The 13,988-nt window shown below is 51.5% G+C and overlaps 1 protein-coding gene across 1 annotated transcript; it reads left to right on the top strand.

The window, feature by feature from the left end:
* The first annotated feature begins 3,577 nt into the window (after window positions 1–3,577).
* TRIB1 (tribbles pseudokinase 1) lies at window positions 3,578–11,654 on the top strand. Its single transcript, XM_036830595.1, has 3 exons — window positions 3,578–4,441; window positions 6,472–6,764; window positions 9,297–11,654. Exons 1-3 carry the CDS (start codon window positions 4,082–4,084, stop codon window positions 9,760–9,762), a joined length of 1,119 nt encoding a protein of 372 aa, XP_036686490.1. The 5' UTR covers window positions 3,578–4,081; the 3' UTR covers window positions 9,763–11,654.
* Window positions 11,655–13,988: the final 2,334 nt, after the last annotated feature.

Below are 13,988 nucleotides of genomic sequence, written 5' to 3'. Positions count from 1 at the left end.
AATGCAGAGGTATGAATTAGCAAGATCTGTTTAGGGCCCTACCAGGAGCTGGCATGGGTATGTTGCTAGCGAGGAGACAAGAAAGGTGAGACTGGAATGGGAAGTAGGGCCAGGAAAGAGGGTGTTTGGATTTTATCATCTGAGGGTCCCTGCCAGGTTTTTAGGCCAGGGCCTGATGTGATCAAATTTAAATTTTAGAAAAAGTACTCTGATAGTGGGGAATGGATTAAAGAGCTCAAGGATACATTTTGTTTTGTGCACCATTATATCTCCAGCACCTAGTAGGTGCACTGGCAGAGTAGGTGCCCTTGTATGTTGAAAGGGTGAATGAGTGATCCAGTTAGCAGCTTACTGCAGAAAGCCAGGAGAAGGTTCTGAACTAAGATCATGAGAGTAGAGAAGAGTGGATTGACATGGGAAAGGTACAGGGCTTGTATCAGTCAGGAAAATGGAACCCAGGCCAGGAAGTTCAGTGGAAAAAAATTAAAGCGAGGAACTAGTTATGAAGGTATTGGAAGAGCAGAAACAAACATAGAACAAAACAACACCCAGAGGTTATCAACATTGTGAAGCTGCTTCCACCCTAGGGCAGGAGGGATGAAAGTTGTGTCACTTGATCCCAGAAGCCAGAGTGCCTAGAGCAACCTAGGGCCAGGAAGAGGGAGGCGGTGCCTTGGTTGGGTCCCCCAGGAAGCCAACTCGAGATGGAGATTAGCATGCAGGAGGTTTATCAGGGAGTGCCTGTGGAAGGGGAGGGAAGGAATAGGACTGGGTGGAGAGAAGAGCTGGGCTGGAGGCAATCTCAAGGAAGAACTCAGTTGACCCTAAATGGGCGGGCTGAAGCTGGGTTGCCCTTCAGAGTTGGCTCAAGTTCGGGCGAGGAGGCTGGACTTCACAATCACCTGTCATTGGATGTGGACCTCCTGGGAAGGGAGTGTGAACTTGGGGCAAGGTAGCCCTTCTCAGTTGAGGCAGTTTCCAAAACTCCCAAAAGGCGCTCCTAGCAGCCCCGGGGTGGAGGGTGGGTGGGTATGGGTGGATAAATCCTTCATTCCTGTAGGGAGATCCCGCAGCACATGGCAACAGCTACACAGAGGGGCTGGCTAGTGGGGCCTGGGCCACAGAGGAGGTGCAGCCAGTGCCCAAAGCAGCACCCTCCCATCTCCCTCCAGGGCCTCCCTCTGGGCAAAATGGGCTGTAAGCCAGTGGGCAAGGGAGCATGAGAAATAGTCTGCAAGGGGCAGTTCCAGGAAGCTGAGGAGGGGACGGCAGGGGGTGGCTGTGAGAGCTAGCAGGTCTAGGATGGACCCAGTGACAACTGAGTGGGGGATAGGAAAAGGGTGGATTCAAGGGGAAATGACTGCCAGAGATTCTGGCCCTGGGGATGGGTGGTGGTGATGACTTTCTCTCAGAAGAGGCAGTGAGGGAGGTGCACACCTTGGAGGAAGATGCTGGTGGCCCATGCTGAGTTTGCCATCCAAGTGCTGATGCCCAGCTGGCAGCTCAATGGATCTTAAATAAAAAGCACAAAATGAACTTGAAAGAAGGAAAACCTCTGGTGGGCTCTCGCCTGGTTACGGGATTAAGTGCAGCCTTCTCAGCAGGCAGGCATTGGAGCTTTTCACATTTTCCCCAATGACACGTGCAGGCTCAGCTCCGCTCCAGCCTTGCAGCCACCCTGGCCTCTTTAAGCTGACCCTACCCTTCCCCACATCCCTGCCCTCTCCCCCAACCCTCCCCCGCCCCCCCCCCCAGCAACTCGTTTACAATCCCACACATCCCCCCAGGTCAAATGCCTTCTGGGGGGAATCCTCCCTAACTCCTCTTTTCTCTGTACAAATTGTAACCTCCCCTGAGTTCCCACAAATGCTGAAGAGCTTGAGTGCATTCAGTAGCTATTTGACCACAGCAAGTAACTTAATATTTGCAGGCTTCCTCTGTGTGAAAAATGGCAAAAAATAACCCCACTGGGTGGCTGTAAAACTGCAGTGTGTGTAAGTGCACCTTACAGACCTCAATTAATGTTAGCTATTATTACGAGTTTTCATCTTCTCATCCCTAGCGTCTAGTTTAGCAGATGCTTCATTAGTATTTGTTGAACGAATGGAGATTTGATATGGAAAAGGATTTATCCTTGGGGCTCGACCTGGTTTTAGAAAATGAAGTATTTAGCAGAAGTACAGAAGGGACTGTCTGATAACAGTTATCTATGTTGGGTGTCCAGGGACTCCAAATTGACCTGGTTCTCGAAAGTAAGAAAACCGACAGATTCTAGGTTGTTTTTTCACGGACCTTTGTGCAGGGTCTGACACACATCTCGAGCTCACCCAAATCACGCTGCACGAGTGCATGCACACGCCCTGGCAGGGTTGCCCGGGTGTAGGCAGCACCTCTGTCGGTGGCCAGAATGACTTACACTCCGCTACCCGGCCACCACGGAACCGGGCTGGCCCCGGCGTCCTAGACCCTGCTGCGCGTGTGGAGTCTGGGGAGAGGACAGGAATTCGGCGACGGCCACGTGGGCCCCTTCCGCCCTCTCCCCACATCCTTTGTTTCCCACCGGCCCCGGCTCAGGAAGCTCTTTCTGCGAGTCACCGCGAAGGGGCGGCCCGGGAGCCCGGAGGAGCTATTTCCGTGCAATCCGGGCGGGCGGCAGGCGCGGGAGGGGCGTGGAGGTGGAGGCAGCGCAGAAGGCCCAGTGTTTGCTCTTATTTCATCCAACAGAAGGTTCTATTTGTGGAAGCGAACAGACGCTGGGGATTAGAGCTGGGAGGGGGCGGGAAAAGGAAAAAAAAAAGCCACATCCACTACCACGCGCAGGTCTTCCCCGGAACCACCGCGTGGGGGTGAATGAGTGATTCTGGAATTCATCACCTTCTCTCTCCTCCCTTCCTCCGACTACCGCCGGGCCTCGGCGACGCCCACGGCTCCAACCGGAGGTCCCAAGGCGCGGGGCATTGGGGGGATCCCCGGGGCAAAAGGTGTCACCCCGCGGCTGCAGCGAGCGGCGGGTGCTGAGAGCCCTGGTGCGCGCGCCCGCAGTCCATTGTGCTCGGTGTGAATGGGGAGCGCGCACCAATCAACGGTCGCTTCGCCCCCCACGGCCCCTCCCCTCCCGCCCACTTCCCCGGGACCCTGACGTCACGGGAACTTTTCCTCCGCCCCCTCCTCCGGCTTCTCGCGCTGAGCCCGCGGCCTGCGGGAGGGCGCGCGCCTCCTCCCGCCTAGACCATCCCGGGGGGCGTGTGCGCGCGCCCCAGCGGGCTCAGGACACGCCACCTGCGCCGGAGCGCGCTCAGCCCGAAGCATCCCCAGCCGTCGGGCCACCCCCGTCGCCTCCGCCGACCCAGCTCCACCTCCCCTCCGCTCCGGTGACTGCTCGCCCGGCGGCACGGCCTGAGTCGTCGCAGCCACCTCATTGCACAACCCGGCTTCCCAACTGTTTACACAGCCCGGCCTGTGAGTGTATGTGTATACAGCGTGAGTCACCGGGAGGCGGAGGAGGTGGAGGAAAAGGAGAAGGAGGAGTGCACTGGCCGGGATCGGTGCGGCGCACACACTCACTCACTCACACTCAGTCACCCTCTCCGAGCGCGTCTGTCTCGCGCACACTCACGCCGGGAGCCCGGAGCGCGTAGGATCCCGAGCGCCGCGGAAAAGTTGGTCCGGCTTTCGCTCCGACACTGCTTGCTTCGGGAAGTGCATTTGCTCCGTGGCTCCGCCGAGCCTGCGGAATCCTGTTCTCGCTGCTCCGGACCTCGGAGGCCGCCGCCGCCTCTGCTTCCCCGACTGTCGGCAGCCTCTACAACAATAGCGAGGCGCCCCGAGCCGGTACCCACGGGGATCCGGGGACCCGAACCGACCTCCTTGCCCCGGACGCGCGGCCACCGTGGTCCTCGCGTGTACCGCGAGCGCCCGGGAGCGGCTCCAGCTTTGCCCCCCGTGGGGGCAGAACCAAGCTCCGTCTGCAACCTCCATCCCGCGGGCTGGAGTAAGTCGCGGCGCCGGCGCCGACCCCACTGCGCCTTACCGCGCCGATTCGAGGACGTACAAAGCCGGGGCCGCCCCGGCCGGGGACGGGATGCGGGTCGGTCCCGTGCGCTCTGCCATGAGCGGTGTCTCGCAGCCCCGCGCTCCGGCCTTGCTGCTCCCGGTCGGCCGGGGCGCCCCAGCCAAACGCCTGCTGGACGCGGACGACGCGGCGGCCGTGGCGGCCAAGTGCCCACGTCTCTCCGAGTGCTCTAGCCCCCCGGACTACCTCAGCCCTCCTGGCTCTCCCTGCAGCCCGCAGCCTCCGCCCGCCGCTCCGGGGGCTGGCGGCGGCTCCGGGAGCGCGCCGGGGCCCAGCCGCATCGCCGACTACCTGCTGCTGCCCCTGGCCGAGCGCGAGCATGTGTCCCGGGCGCTGTGCCTCCACACCGGCCGCGAGCTGCGCTGCAAGGTAGGCACTCAGGGGGCCGGGACCTGGCGGGGGTCGCGGGGTGAGGGGACACGGTGGCAGGCAAAGGTGTTTGGGGTCTCGCCCGCCGTCGCCCGGGGGCCGAAGGTGCCATCAGGGCTTGGGCTTGGGGCAAGGCGGATAAGGGGGTTTGAGCCCGGTAAGGCAGCATTTGACCAGGGTCACCCTATTGGGGATTGAGGGGTTCGGATGGAGTGGTATAGTGGGGGCTTGGCGGTCGAGAGGAAGTGTGGTGCTCAGTTGCTTTACATCTATATTATTTCCTTAGCGCCTAGTTTATAGTGCGAGGCGTTCCACATAAGTTGTGGAATTGAAATGGATTCCAGGGCCATGCCATTCCCCTTTTCCCATTCTCCTCGCTTCCCCCGCCCCTCGTTCTGGAAGGGCGCCCTGCTGTGGGTGCCTCCTTGGAGCTTGGAGCAGCTGGCAACTCTCTTGCTGGGGCTGCGAGGCTCAGCCGTGGGTGGTAAGGGGGCGGGAAGTCCGTGTTGGGCTCCGGTCTTGGGGATTCCGGCTGGAACCCGCGCTGGAACCGGAACCCTGTCCTCCCCAGAGAGTAGTCTGAGAGGGTCTTCCAGCGAGGGCGGGGGGATTTGGCCGGAATAGAAATGTTGGAAAGCCCACACCGACTAGGAACCCTCGCTTCCATTCATGTCTTGCTTTTCCGGCCCGCGATTTTCCTTTGAACATAAGGGGCTCCATCCAGGAGGGGGTACAACTCGTGGAAACAGGATCCTCCGCGCTCTCCTCCAGCGCCCATAGACGCAGAACATTCCCACAGGCCATGCACCCTTTGCGAGCTGGACACCCGGGCCTCAGACATCCCTGAGAACCCTCCGGGCTGCTCGTTTTCACCCGAAAGATAGGGTCACCCCTCAGTTTAAGTCGCTCTTTGGTTCTCCGCAACTCACCTGACCCCCCGAGCTTCCCTTCCCTGGGCTCGCTGCTGCCACCTACTGTCCGACCCGAACGAAACTTCACATGTGTGATCAAGCCCAGTGTAAAGGGGGGAAAAAATCTTTTCTTCGGGGTGGCTGGGGAGCAGAGCTCCGAGAGTGTGAATGTGGGCTGGGGTGGGAGGAGGGGGCAGCGGAAAGGTTTTTCGAGCTGGTGCCAGAGCAACCCAGCGTCAGAGGTGGGGTGAGTCTGGTCATTGTGCAACCCCTTCCAGTTCCTCCGAGCAGATAATAGCTGAATCCAGATGGTGACAGCCCGTGTGTCACCGTTTCCAGTTGAGTCTAGGATATGAGTAACCGGACTAAACAAAAGGCCCTTAAAGAGACCAGCCAGCTTCTTAGAGAAGATGCTACCCATGTCCTGAGTGACAGTGGGGATGGGAGTTGGTGGGGGGGGGAGATAAATAAACAAATGAACTCCCCCCCCCCCCCCGGAGAGGATCCCGTATCCCTCCTGTGGGAATTTTAACTCAAGACTGCTTATACCTGAGTCAGCCTAGGCAGGTTGCTTAGGGCTGTGTTGACAGTCTTGCTCTTGGAGTCATCTGTTCCTTCTGAGTAATGACAGAGCTGTACGGTCTCCAGCTGTATGTTCTTCCACTTGGAGGCTGCAGAGTCACCATGTCCTGTGCTCTCTCTGGTCTGCAGGAGGTCATGCATTTCCAGGGGCTGCTCCTGGAGATCCCAGGGGGACCTCTATCAGCCACTTTGCACAGCATTACCTGCCAACGAGAAAGGGCCACAGAGGGTGGGGACTTAGGAGCTTAGCTCTCTGGAGCCGGAAGGCCATACATAGAAGACTTCTTTCAAACCATCCATATGGTCGCTCTTTGGAGATTTGCTAGCCCTAGATGCTACTGCTTTTGGGTGTTAGGAGTAGCCCAGGCTGCATAAGGTGGGGTTGCAGAACTAACAGGGGTTGCAGGAGGTTGGGGTAAATGAACGGAGCCTTACTTTCATCCAAAGCCCAAAGATTGAGAACTGCAGCCCAGCCCAGGATCTGGGAGGCGGCCTCTGCTTTTCTAGCCTCCTAAGTGAGTCCCCTTCTCTCTGCAGGTGTTTCCCATTAAACACTACCAGGACAGAATCCGGCCTTACATCCAGCTGCCCTCACACAGGAACATCACTGGCATTGTGGAAGTGATCCTTGGGGAAACCAAAGCCTATGTCTTCTTTGAGAGGGACTTTGGGGACATGCACTCCTACGTGCGCAGCCGGAAGAGGCTGCGGGAAGAGGAGGCTGCCCGGCTCTTCAAGCAGATCGTCTCTGCCGTTGCCCACTGCCACCGGTCAGCCATCGTGCTGGGGGACCTAAAGCTTAGGAAATTTGTCTTCTCCACGGAGGAGAGGTGAGCGGCCTCCACAGCCCCTCCTGTGCCTTTTGACACCAAAACGAGGGTGCAGGTCGAGCAGTTAGGTGCAGGGTGTTGGTTCAAAACAACACCAAGGGCTCAGTTGTCCCAGAGTTAGTCTTTAGAAATCCTCTCTCCAGAGGAGCCGAGGCCAAAGTTGGTTATCCTGCACCCTTGTGGATGTGGCCTGGGGACACCTTGGTGCATCTATGGGATGTCACGTGAGGACACGATGCCCTCCCCACTTCCACCCCAGGATCAGGTTTATTCCCCATCGTTGTCAGAAAGGTCATTTCTTCTGGGGTACAAATGTCAATCTGCCCTTCACAACATCCATTCCTAGAGGATGTCTTCAAATCCTTGTTTACACCGAGTGGGGTTTTTTCCTTGTTTTTTTCCCCCTGTTTATTTATTTATTTATTGTACCTAGTAAGTATCACAGAGCCGGTCAGACTGTCGTATTTGCAGAAACCTATCCCTTTCCTTCACACCACACTCCTATTATGTGTCAGGCTTGGCCCCCAGTATTTTCTCCCCATTCTCCGGTGACTGTTTAGACATCTTGTTTGGATACATCTTCAGAAGATAGCCACAGTTGAATGAGAAATGGAAGCTGGCTAGAATTGGTTGCTAAATATAGATCATGGCTTACTTCGTAAAGAACAAGATGAGCTCGATAAGACAATAATGTGACATTAAGATTCAGAGTTGAGGTTTCAGTTGAGAATTCAGGAAGCCACAGGAGATAAACCTTACCTGATTTTAAGAGGTGGGCCACATCCCTTGTGGAAAGATTAAAAGCAGTACCATTGTAGAATTGCACAGGTGGGTGTGTGTTACTTTGTTGTAGGTATTCATGCAGGGCTCACCCCACCTGTGCTTTTTTTACCCTTAACTTCAGATCCTATGAAAAAGTACAGGGTTGAGTTGCCAGAAAGCATGGCTTTGTGTCTGACCTTGCAAGAGTCATTGGATCATACTGATTAGCAAAGAAAAGCAAAGTGTTGACAGTGAAGAAGTTTCCAATTCCTGGAACACACTCCTTTGATATGGTGATGTATTTTCTGAAACACACCTTACACACCTCCTTGCTTACTGTTGAAATCTGCCATTGCACAGGCCAATGTCATGTGCGTGGAGTTTGGCAACCCGAGGGTTAAGCAATGGCAAGCTGACGCTAGTCGTGTAACCAGCACAGGTGCAGGGTTTTAGTACTACAGCAGCCAATCAGTGGCAGACAGTGTGGGTTGAGTCATATTTTCCGTTTACAGAACCAATGGGTATTTTACATAACGACGGGTGGGGGGGGGGTGGGGGGGGTGGGGGGGGAGGTCAGGCTGAGGACATACTGAAGTTAGCACATGTATACTACACTCCAGGGAACAGGAAGGCAGGAAGAAGAAGAAAAAAAAAACAAAAAGAAACTAGACCTTTGAGAGGAAAAGGAATTGACCCAGTAGCCTGTACCAAATGTTTGCGTCTAACTTCGCAATGAGTGACTTACTGAAACAGGGCTATTTCAGAGAAGCTGGGAAGAGCATAAGTGGCCGCCAGATATTGGAGACTCCCCACATGGCTCTGGGCTTTGGGGGAGCCAAGGGGCTTGAGTGGCTGGATCTGAACAAGGAGGCACCTGCAGCTTCATCAGAGAGCCTTAACTAAAGATGTTTTAAACCTTAGTTGTTACCTGAACAGATAAACCCTTACCTGAGTAAATGAGCTCAGGTGTTGATGTGCCATCCTAGGGGGTGTGTGTGTGTGTGTGTTTGTATGTGCATGTGCACACATACGTGGGCGTTTTAGGGCTCCTGCATCTTTCAAATCCACCAGCTGCTTTTCTTTGTCCTCTCTGTCCAGGCTAAGCATTCTTTGCAATTAAACATCCCAGTAAATGTAATTAACATTCCTTGTACTTTTCCCATCATGACCATCATGGTTTGGGCTCAGGTGGACAGAATTCCCTCTGTGTGTATATATCCATGTGAGCAGGAGTGCTAACAACCTGTGCGCAGTAACAGTGACCTTGGGCTCCGTGTTCTGTAATGCCAAGCAATGGGTCCAAGTAACCCTGGCAGTCAGTGGCATGATAAGAGATAAGATCGGCTTGTAGGATGCCCAGGCTCTCCCTGAAGCAGTAGGATAAACTGCTCTCCCCTGATAGCTTTTGGAGAAATGTCAGCATCCCCCTGAGACAGGCTCCCACTGCTGCAATGTGAACTTTGTAAATTGTGTAACCCCTATTAGGATATGTCTTATAAGCTGTAGCATAATGAATAGTATTTGGGGCTTTGCATCATACCCTCCACCCCAGGCTCTCTCTCAATACTTTGCTAATGTTTATTGCAATTTGTATTGGTTTGTGAAATCCTGAGTCCTCCTGGGTGATGCAAGGCACTGCTAACTGGATGAAGGGGTAACTAGCATTCCTCAGGCCTTTGCGATGAGTACTTGTGGGTGCTATTATTGGGAACGCCTTGTTTTTCATAGTAGCTGATCTGGAAGTAATGGCTTGTTTCCTCTCTCCTATAGAACCCAGCTCAGACTGGAAAGTCTAGAAGATACACACATAATTAAGGGAGAAGATGATGCTTTGTCAGACAAACATGGCTGCCCAGCCTACGTGAGCCCCGAGATCCTCAACACCACAGGGACCTACTCCGGAAAGGCGGCGGATGTTTGGAGCCTCGGGGTGATGCTCTACACCCTTTTGGTGGGACGCTACCCCTTCCATGACTCAGACCCCAGTGCCCTTTTCTCCAAAATCCGACGTGGACAGTTCTGCATTCCTGACCACATTTCCCCCAAAGCCAGGTGCCTCATTCGCAGCCTCCTGAGACGGGAGCCTTCAGAAAGACTCACTGCTCCAGAGATCTTACTCCATCCCTGGTTCGAGTCTGTCTTGGAACCTGGGTACGTCGACTCAGAAATAGGAACTTCCGACCAGATTGTTCCAGAGTACCAGGAGGACAGTGACATCAGTTCCTTCTTCTGCTAATCCCCAAACCTCAGAAACCTCATAATTCTCACACATGGCATTTCCATTTCTAAAGATGGACAGGCCTTTCGGCGTCTGGCCAGCCAGACACGTGATGGCATAAAGACTGTCGCTGCTGAATTCAACATGGCGCCCTCTTTCTTATCTGTCCTGATGAGTGACTATGGAGGAGAGCAGCATACACTCTGATTGGCTGCCCTGCAGAGTTGTTTCCCTTAACGAACCTTCGCCAACTGTCCCTCTGTCAGATTTGGGGGTTCCGCATCTTTTATAGGTGGCAAGGAGTATGGATATCCTACAGCATGTGATCAAGTGAAATGAACATTCTAAAGGGAGAGGAAATGAATCGCACAATGGCATTTTGGGCGATAACCATATTTTTAACAGGGTGACAAATAATTTGGGCCAATAAACCTGCCATCTTCGAACTTGTCTTTGGTAGCCAGACTTTTGCTACCCTAGCTTCTCTGATCGGAAAGCTGTTTTTTTCTGGTTTGGTTTAACACTCACCCTTTCTTCATCTTTTCGGAGCAGACTGTTTCCAGGGCCTAGGAGCCTGCCTGAACCATGAACCCAGAATTTCTCCTCCATTCCCTGCCAAGACCTCATTTGCACTAATGCCTTCTTTCTGACCTTGAAATGCGCTCTCCCACCCCTTCACTATAAAAGCACTTACCAGCTAACTGTGGAAAAGTATCATAAAAGATTCAAACTCCTGGCTATTTTAGAACTCTGAGCTCAGACAGAGAGACTGGAGACTTTTAACAAGGATTTGAGCACTTGGAAACCATTAGCTTTCTTGGTTCCCCTCAAATATGTTAGCATTTATCCTTTACTTTTTTCCCCAAGACCATCTCAGGGTGGAGCATTTTGTCTAGGAGGAGAAGATAAGAAGGCTCTCCACTCCCTCTCCCAAGAGCAAATGTTAAACATCTTTGTGCTTCAGAGAAAGTGAATTTTGGGTAGTCTTAGATGGTTCTCAGACTAACTTCCAGAATTATACTTTAACCACCCCCATGGGTATGGTCTGCAGTTTTGCATGACAGGTGGTTAATATTTCAGATGTGGTGTGGTTTATGAATACATCTGTATCATCAGTATCTGGGATGAAATAGCAAGCCCCAAATCTTTAAACTTGAAAGGGACGTTAAAAGTCATCTGGTCCAACTTCTTTTGTTTCTCTGCCACCTCCCAATGCAGAAATCCGCCCCCCCACCACACAGCTTCTTTCACAGGTGGGTCTGCAACCTCTGTTTGAATGCTTCCAGAGATGGGAACTCACTACCTACAAAAGATAGAGCTTAACAAAGAAACTGCAACTTGCATTAAAAAAACAAGTACAGATGAAATATCAGTAAATGTCTCAGACAGTACTGAAATCAGGTGATTAAACGGGTAAACCAAACATACTGTATTTTGAGAAATGGCACAAAAACAGGCAGTCACTTTTAAGGGCTACGCCTAGGCAAACTACTAACATGCATTGTGAGAATACCGTGTATACCTCACGTACTGTGTACTTTGTACATATAGTGTACCTTTTATACATATGTCCGATTTTTTTTGTTGTTGTTTTGGCTCTGACGCTTGTTCTGTTGTCTGTGTCTGTCTGAATAACCTGCGTGTCTAAGACCACGTGAAATGTGAATGATCATTGGCAATATTACCTTGACAGAATCATGGGACTTGGAGAAGAGGGAGGACAGAAGCCTCTGTCCCACTAACGCTCTCGTGGTTGCTTGAATGTTGTATCTGTGATACATGACCCGGCTAAGGACTCTGGGCTGGCTGGGGCTTCGAAACACTAGATCCTTCCTGTACATGTGTATATATGTGAGACGGCTGTTTCTGACTTGTAGAGAAATTTTAATAAATCTGGTTTCGTAAATAGGTGCAGTGACTTTCTTTGGCGTCCAATCCGCCATTGCCTAGTGCAATTTCATGCTGAGGGTGCAAAGGTCTCTGGCATCAGGGCCTGGAATCTCGAGGAGGAGATGGAGAAGTAAACAGATGATGATTATTATGTATGACCTTTGACAGCTGAACCCATTCACTTTTTCCATTGAAGTGGGCAAATTCATTTTGATGGGTGAAACCAATTTGGTGAATCAGGTAGGTGAGGGCTATGGGTTGAATTTAGAGTCGAGAAACATTTCAAGAGGAGCATACATAAAAAAGTCTTGAGTTGTAAGAGTCCCTCTGACTTATGGTCCTTTTTAGTTCAGGGACCCTTGAGAATATGATGAAAATTGCGGACACCTCTCAGAAAAATGTACATGTGTATCCAACAGAATTTTGTTGTAATTTCAGAGGTCCACATACATCCCTTGGAGGCATCACAGGACTTCTGTTGAGAACCAACCTCCCCCCTTACCTCCCCCATTAGACTTAATTAAAATGGCTAATTGGGCTTCCCTGGTGGCGCAGTGGTTGAGAATCCGCCTGCCAATGCAGGGGACACGGGTTCGAGCCCTGGTCTGGGAAGATCCCACATGCCGTGGAGCAACTAGGCCCGTGAGCCACAACTACTGAGCCTGCGCGTCTGGAGCCTGTGCTCCGCAACAAGAGAGGCCGCGATAGAGGCCCGCGCACCGCGATGAAGAGTGGCCCCCACTTGCCACAACTAGAGAAAGAAAGCCCTCACACAGAAGTGAAGACCCAACACAGTCAAAAATAAATATAAATTAATTAATTAATTAAAAAAAATGTACTTTAAAAAAGAAAATGGCTAATTGAGGCTCTTCCTTTTTTCCCCTTTTTCCCGTAAGTGTGAAAATGGAACTAAAGGAAGGAAAACTGAAAGCAACATTATTTTGAATTGCAAAGGCAGAGAAAGAAAGGATTTTGATTTGATTAGGTGTATAGCTTCACTATCACATCAGAATTTATTCTATATGAAGTCAGTTAGCATCCAGAGTGATTTTTTAAAAAATCTTTGCATTGTAAGTGTAACAAATATATAGGAAAATGCACGTAGAAGTGTGCGGCTCTGAATCTTCACAAAACAAACAAACTGGCCTAACCTACAGTCAGGGCAAGGAAACAAAACACTGCCAGGACCCCAGGAGCCCCCTCCTACCCGTTTCAGTCCCTATCTGGCACCTCCTCCAAGGGTTACCACCATGGGACAGAATTTTAACTCTAAGTTCTAATGGTAAAAGTTAGAATGAAGATTAAGTCATCACTCTGGGCTTAAACGAAAAGGCATACAGAAATTACAGATGACACAATTGCCCTTTTCTAGGACTTAGGCTGAGATCACTCAGGAAAGAGACCTATGACACCAAAGTAAGTGCAACTCAGGCCTCGTGACCCAGGAACTTAAGAAATGGAAAAAGCACAAAGCAACACAAAGAACGGTCAGATGCCTGAGTAGCTAAGAGACTAGGGAGCTGGGAGTGGATCTAGGGCCATTCCATGAAGAAGACCCTTAAACCGCAAAGTTCCTGGGTCCTCAGAACATACACTGCAATTTCTCCCTGCCCTGACGAACCCAGGCGAGGCTCAGCACAACTCCTTGGGCACACAAAAGGCTAATACTTTGTACTTCACAGAGCTTTTTAATCTAAGGATTTCAAAATACTTTGCAAGCAATTAAGGTTACAGCACCTTTTTGTACTGTCGTTGCATGAACGAAGTGGAGAGAAATGTGGGTCAGGATTGGCTGGGACGACACGTGATGCCACAGATCCATAAATTTAATCTCTTCCAAGGTTGGAACAAATCTGGGGCAATCACAACCAGTTACATCATAGAAGGTTGGAAGGACAGCGTACAGAGCACTGGTTAAAAAGCTGATCACTTTTATTTTCTCTTGTACCCTCAACATAAATCATTCAAGTAACATCTCAATGACTGTTTATTCATGTTGTACTTTCTAGAAGTTTTCACTCTTTTTCTCCCCTTTTCCTTCTCCCTCTCCTTCTCTCTCTCCTTTTATATTCACAGCAGCCAAGTGAAATAGGCAAGTCAAATATTATTTGCTCCATTTGATAGATGAGAAAACAGGCTCGAATGTCTTTCAGGAGCTACTTAGAAGTAAGCAGCTCAGGACTGGGACATAAACTCAGGTCTTTTACTCCTTGTCTAATGTTGTGGCTATGTCTGCACACGGCTGTTTAAATTCGTCTGGTAAGAATGACGACTGGAGAAGATGGTTCAAGACAAATACAGATACTGAGATTTTAGTCCCCTCAACATCTTCACAACAATTCAGTACGTCAGTT

This window comes from Balaenoptera musculus, chromosome 17 (assembly GCF_009873245.2).
Source record: "Balaenoptera musculus isolate JJ_BM4_2016_0621 chromosome 17, mBalMus1.pri.v3, whole genome shotgun sequence".
Classification (NCBI taxonomy): Eukaryota; Metazoa; Chordata; class Mammalia; order Artiodactyla; family Balaenopteridae; genus Balaenoptera; species Balaenoptera musculus.
Note: the sequence above shows the minus strand (reverse complement) of the source record. Positions and strands in the feature narration are given on the sequence as shown.

Bases quoted from the DNA above. Each gene is read 5' to 3' on its own strand.
- TRIB1 (XM_036830595.1), top strand. From the start codon at position 4,082: ATGCGGGTCGGTCCCGTGCGCTCTGCCATGAGCGGTGTCTCGCAGCCC. The intron at 4,442-6,471 runs GTAGGCACTCAG...TTCTCTCTGCAG, and splicing joins GCCGCGAGCTGCGCTGCAAG to GTGTTTCCCATTAAACACTA. The intron at 6,765-9,296 runs GTGAGCGGCCTC...TCTCTCCTATAG, and splicing joins GTCTTCTCCACGGAGGAGAG to AACCCAGCTCAGACTGGAAA.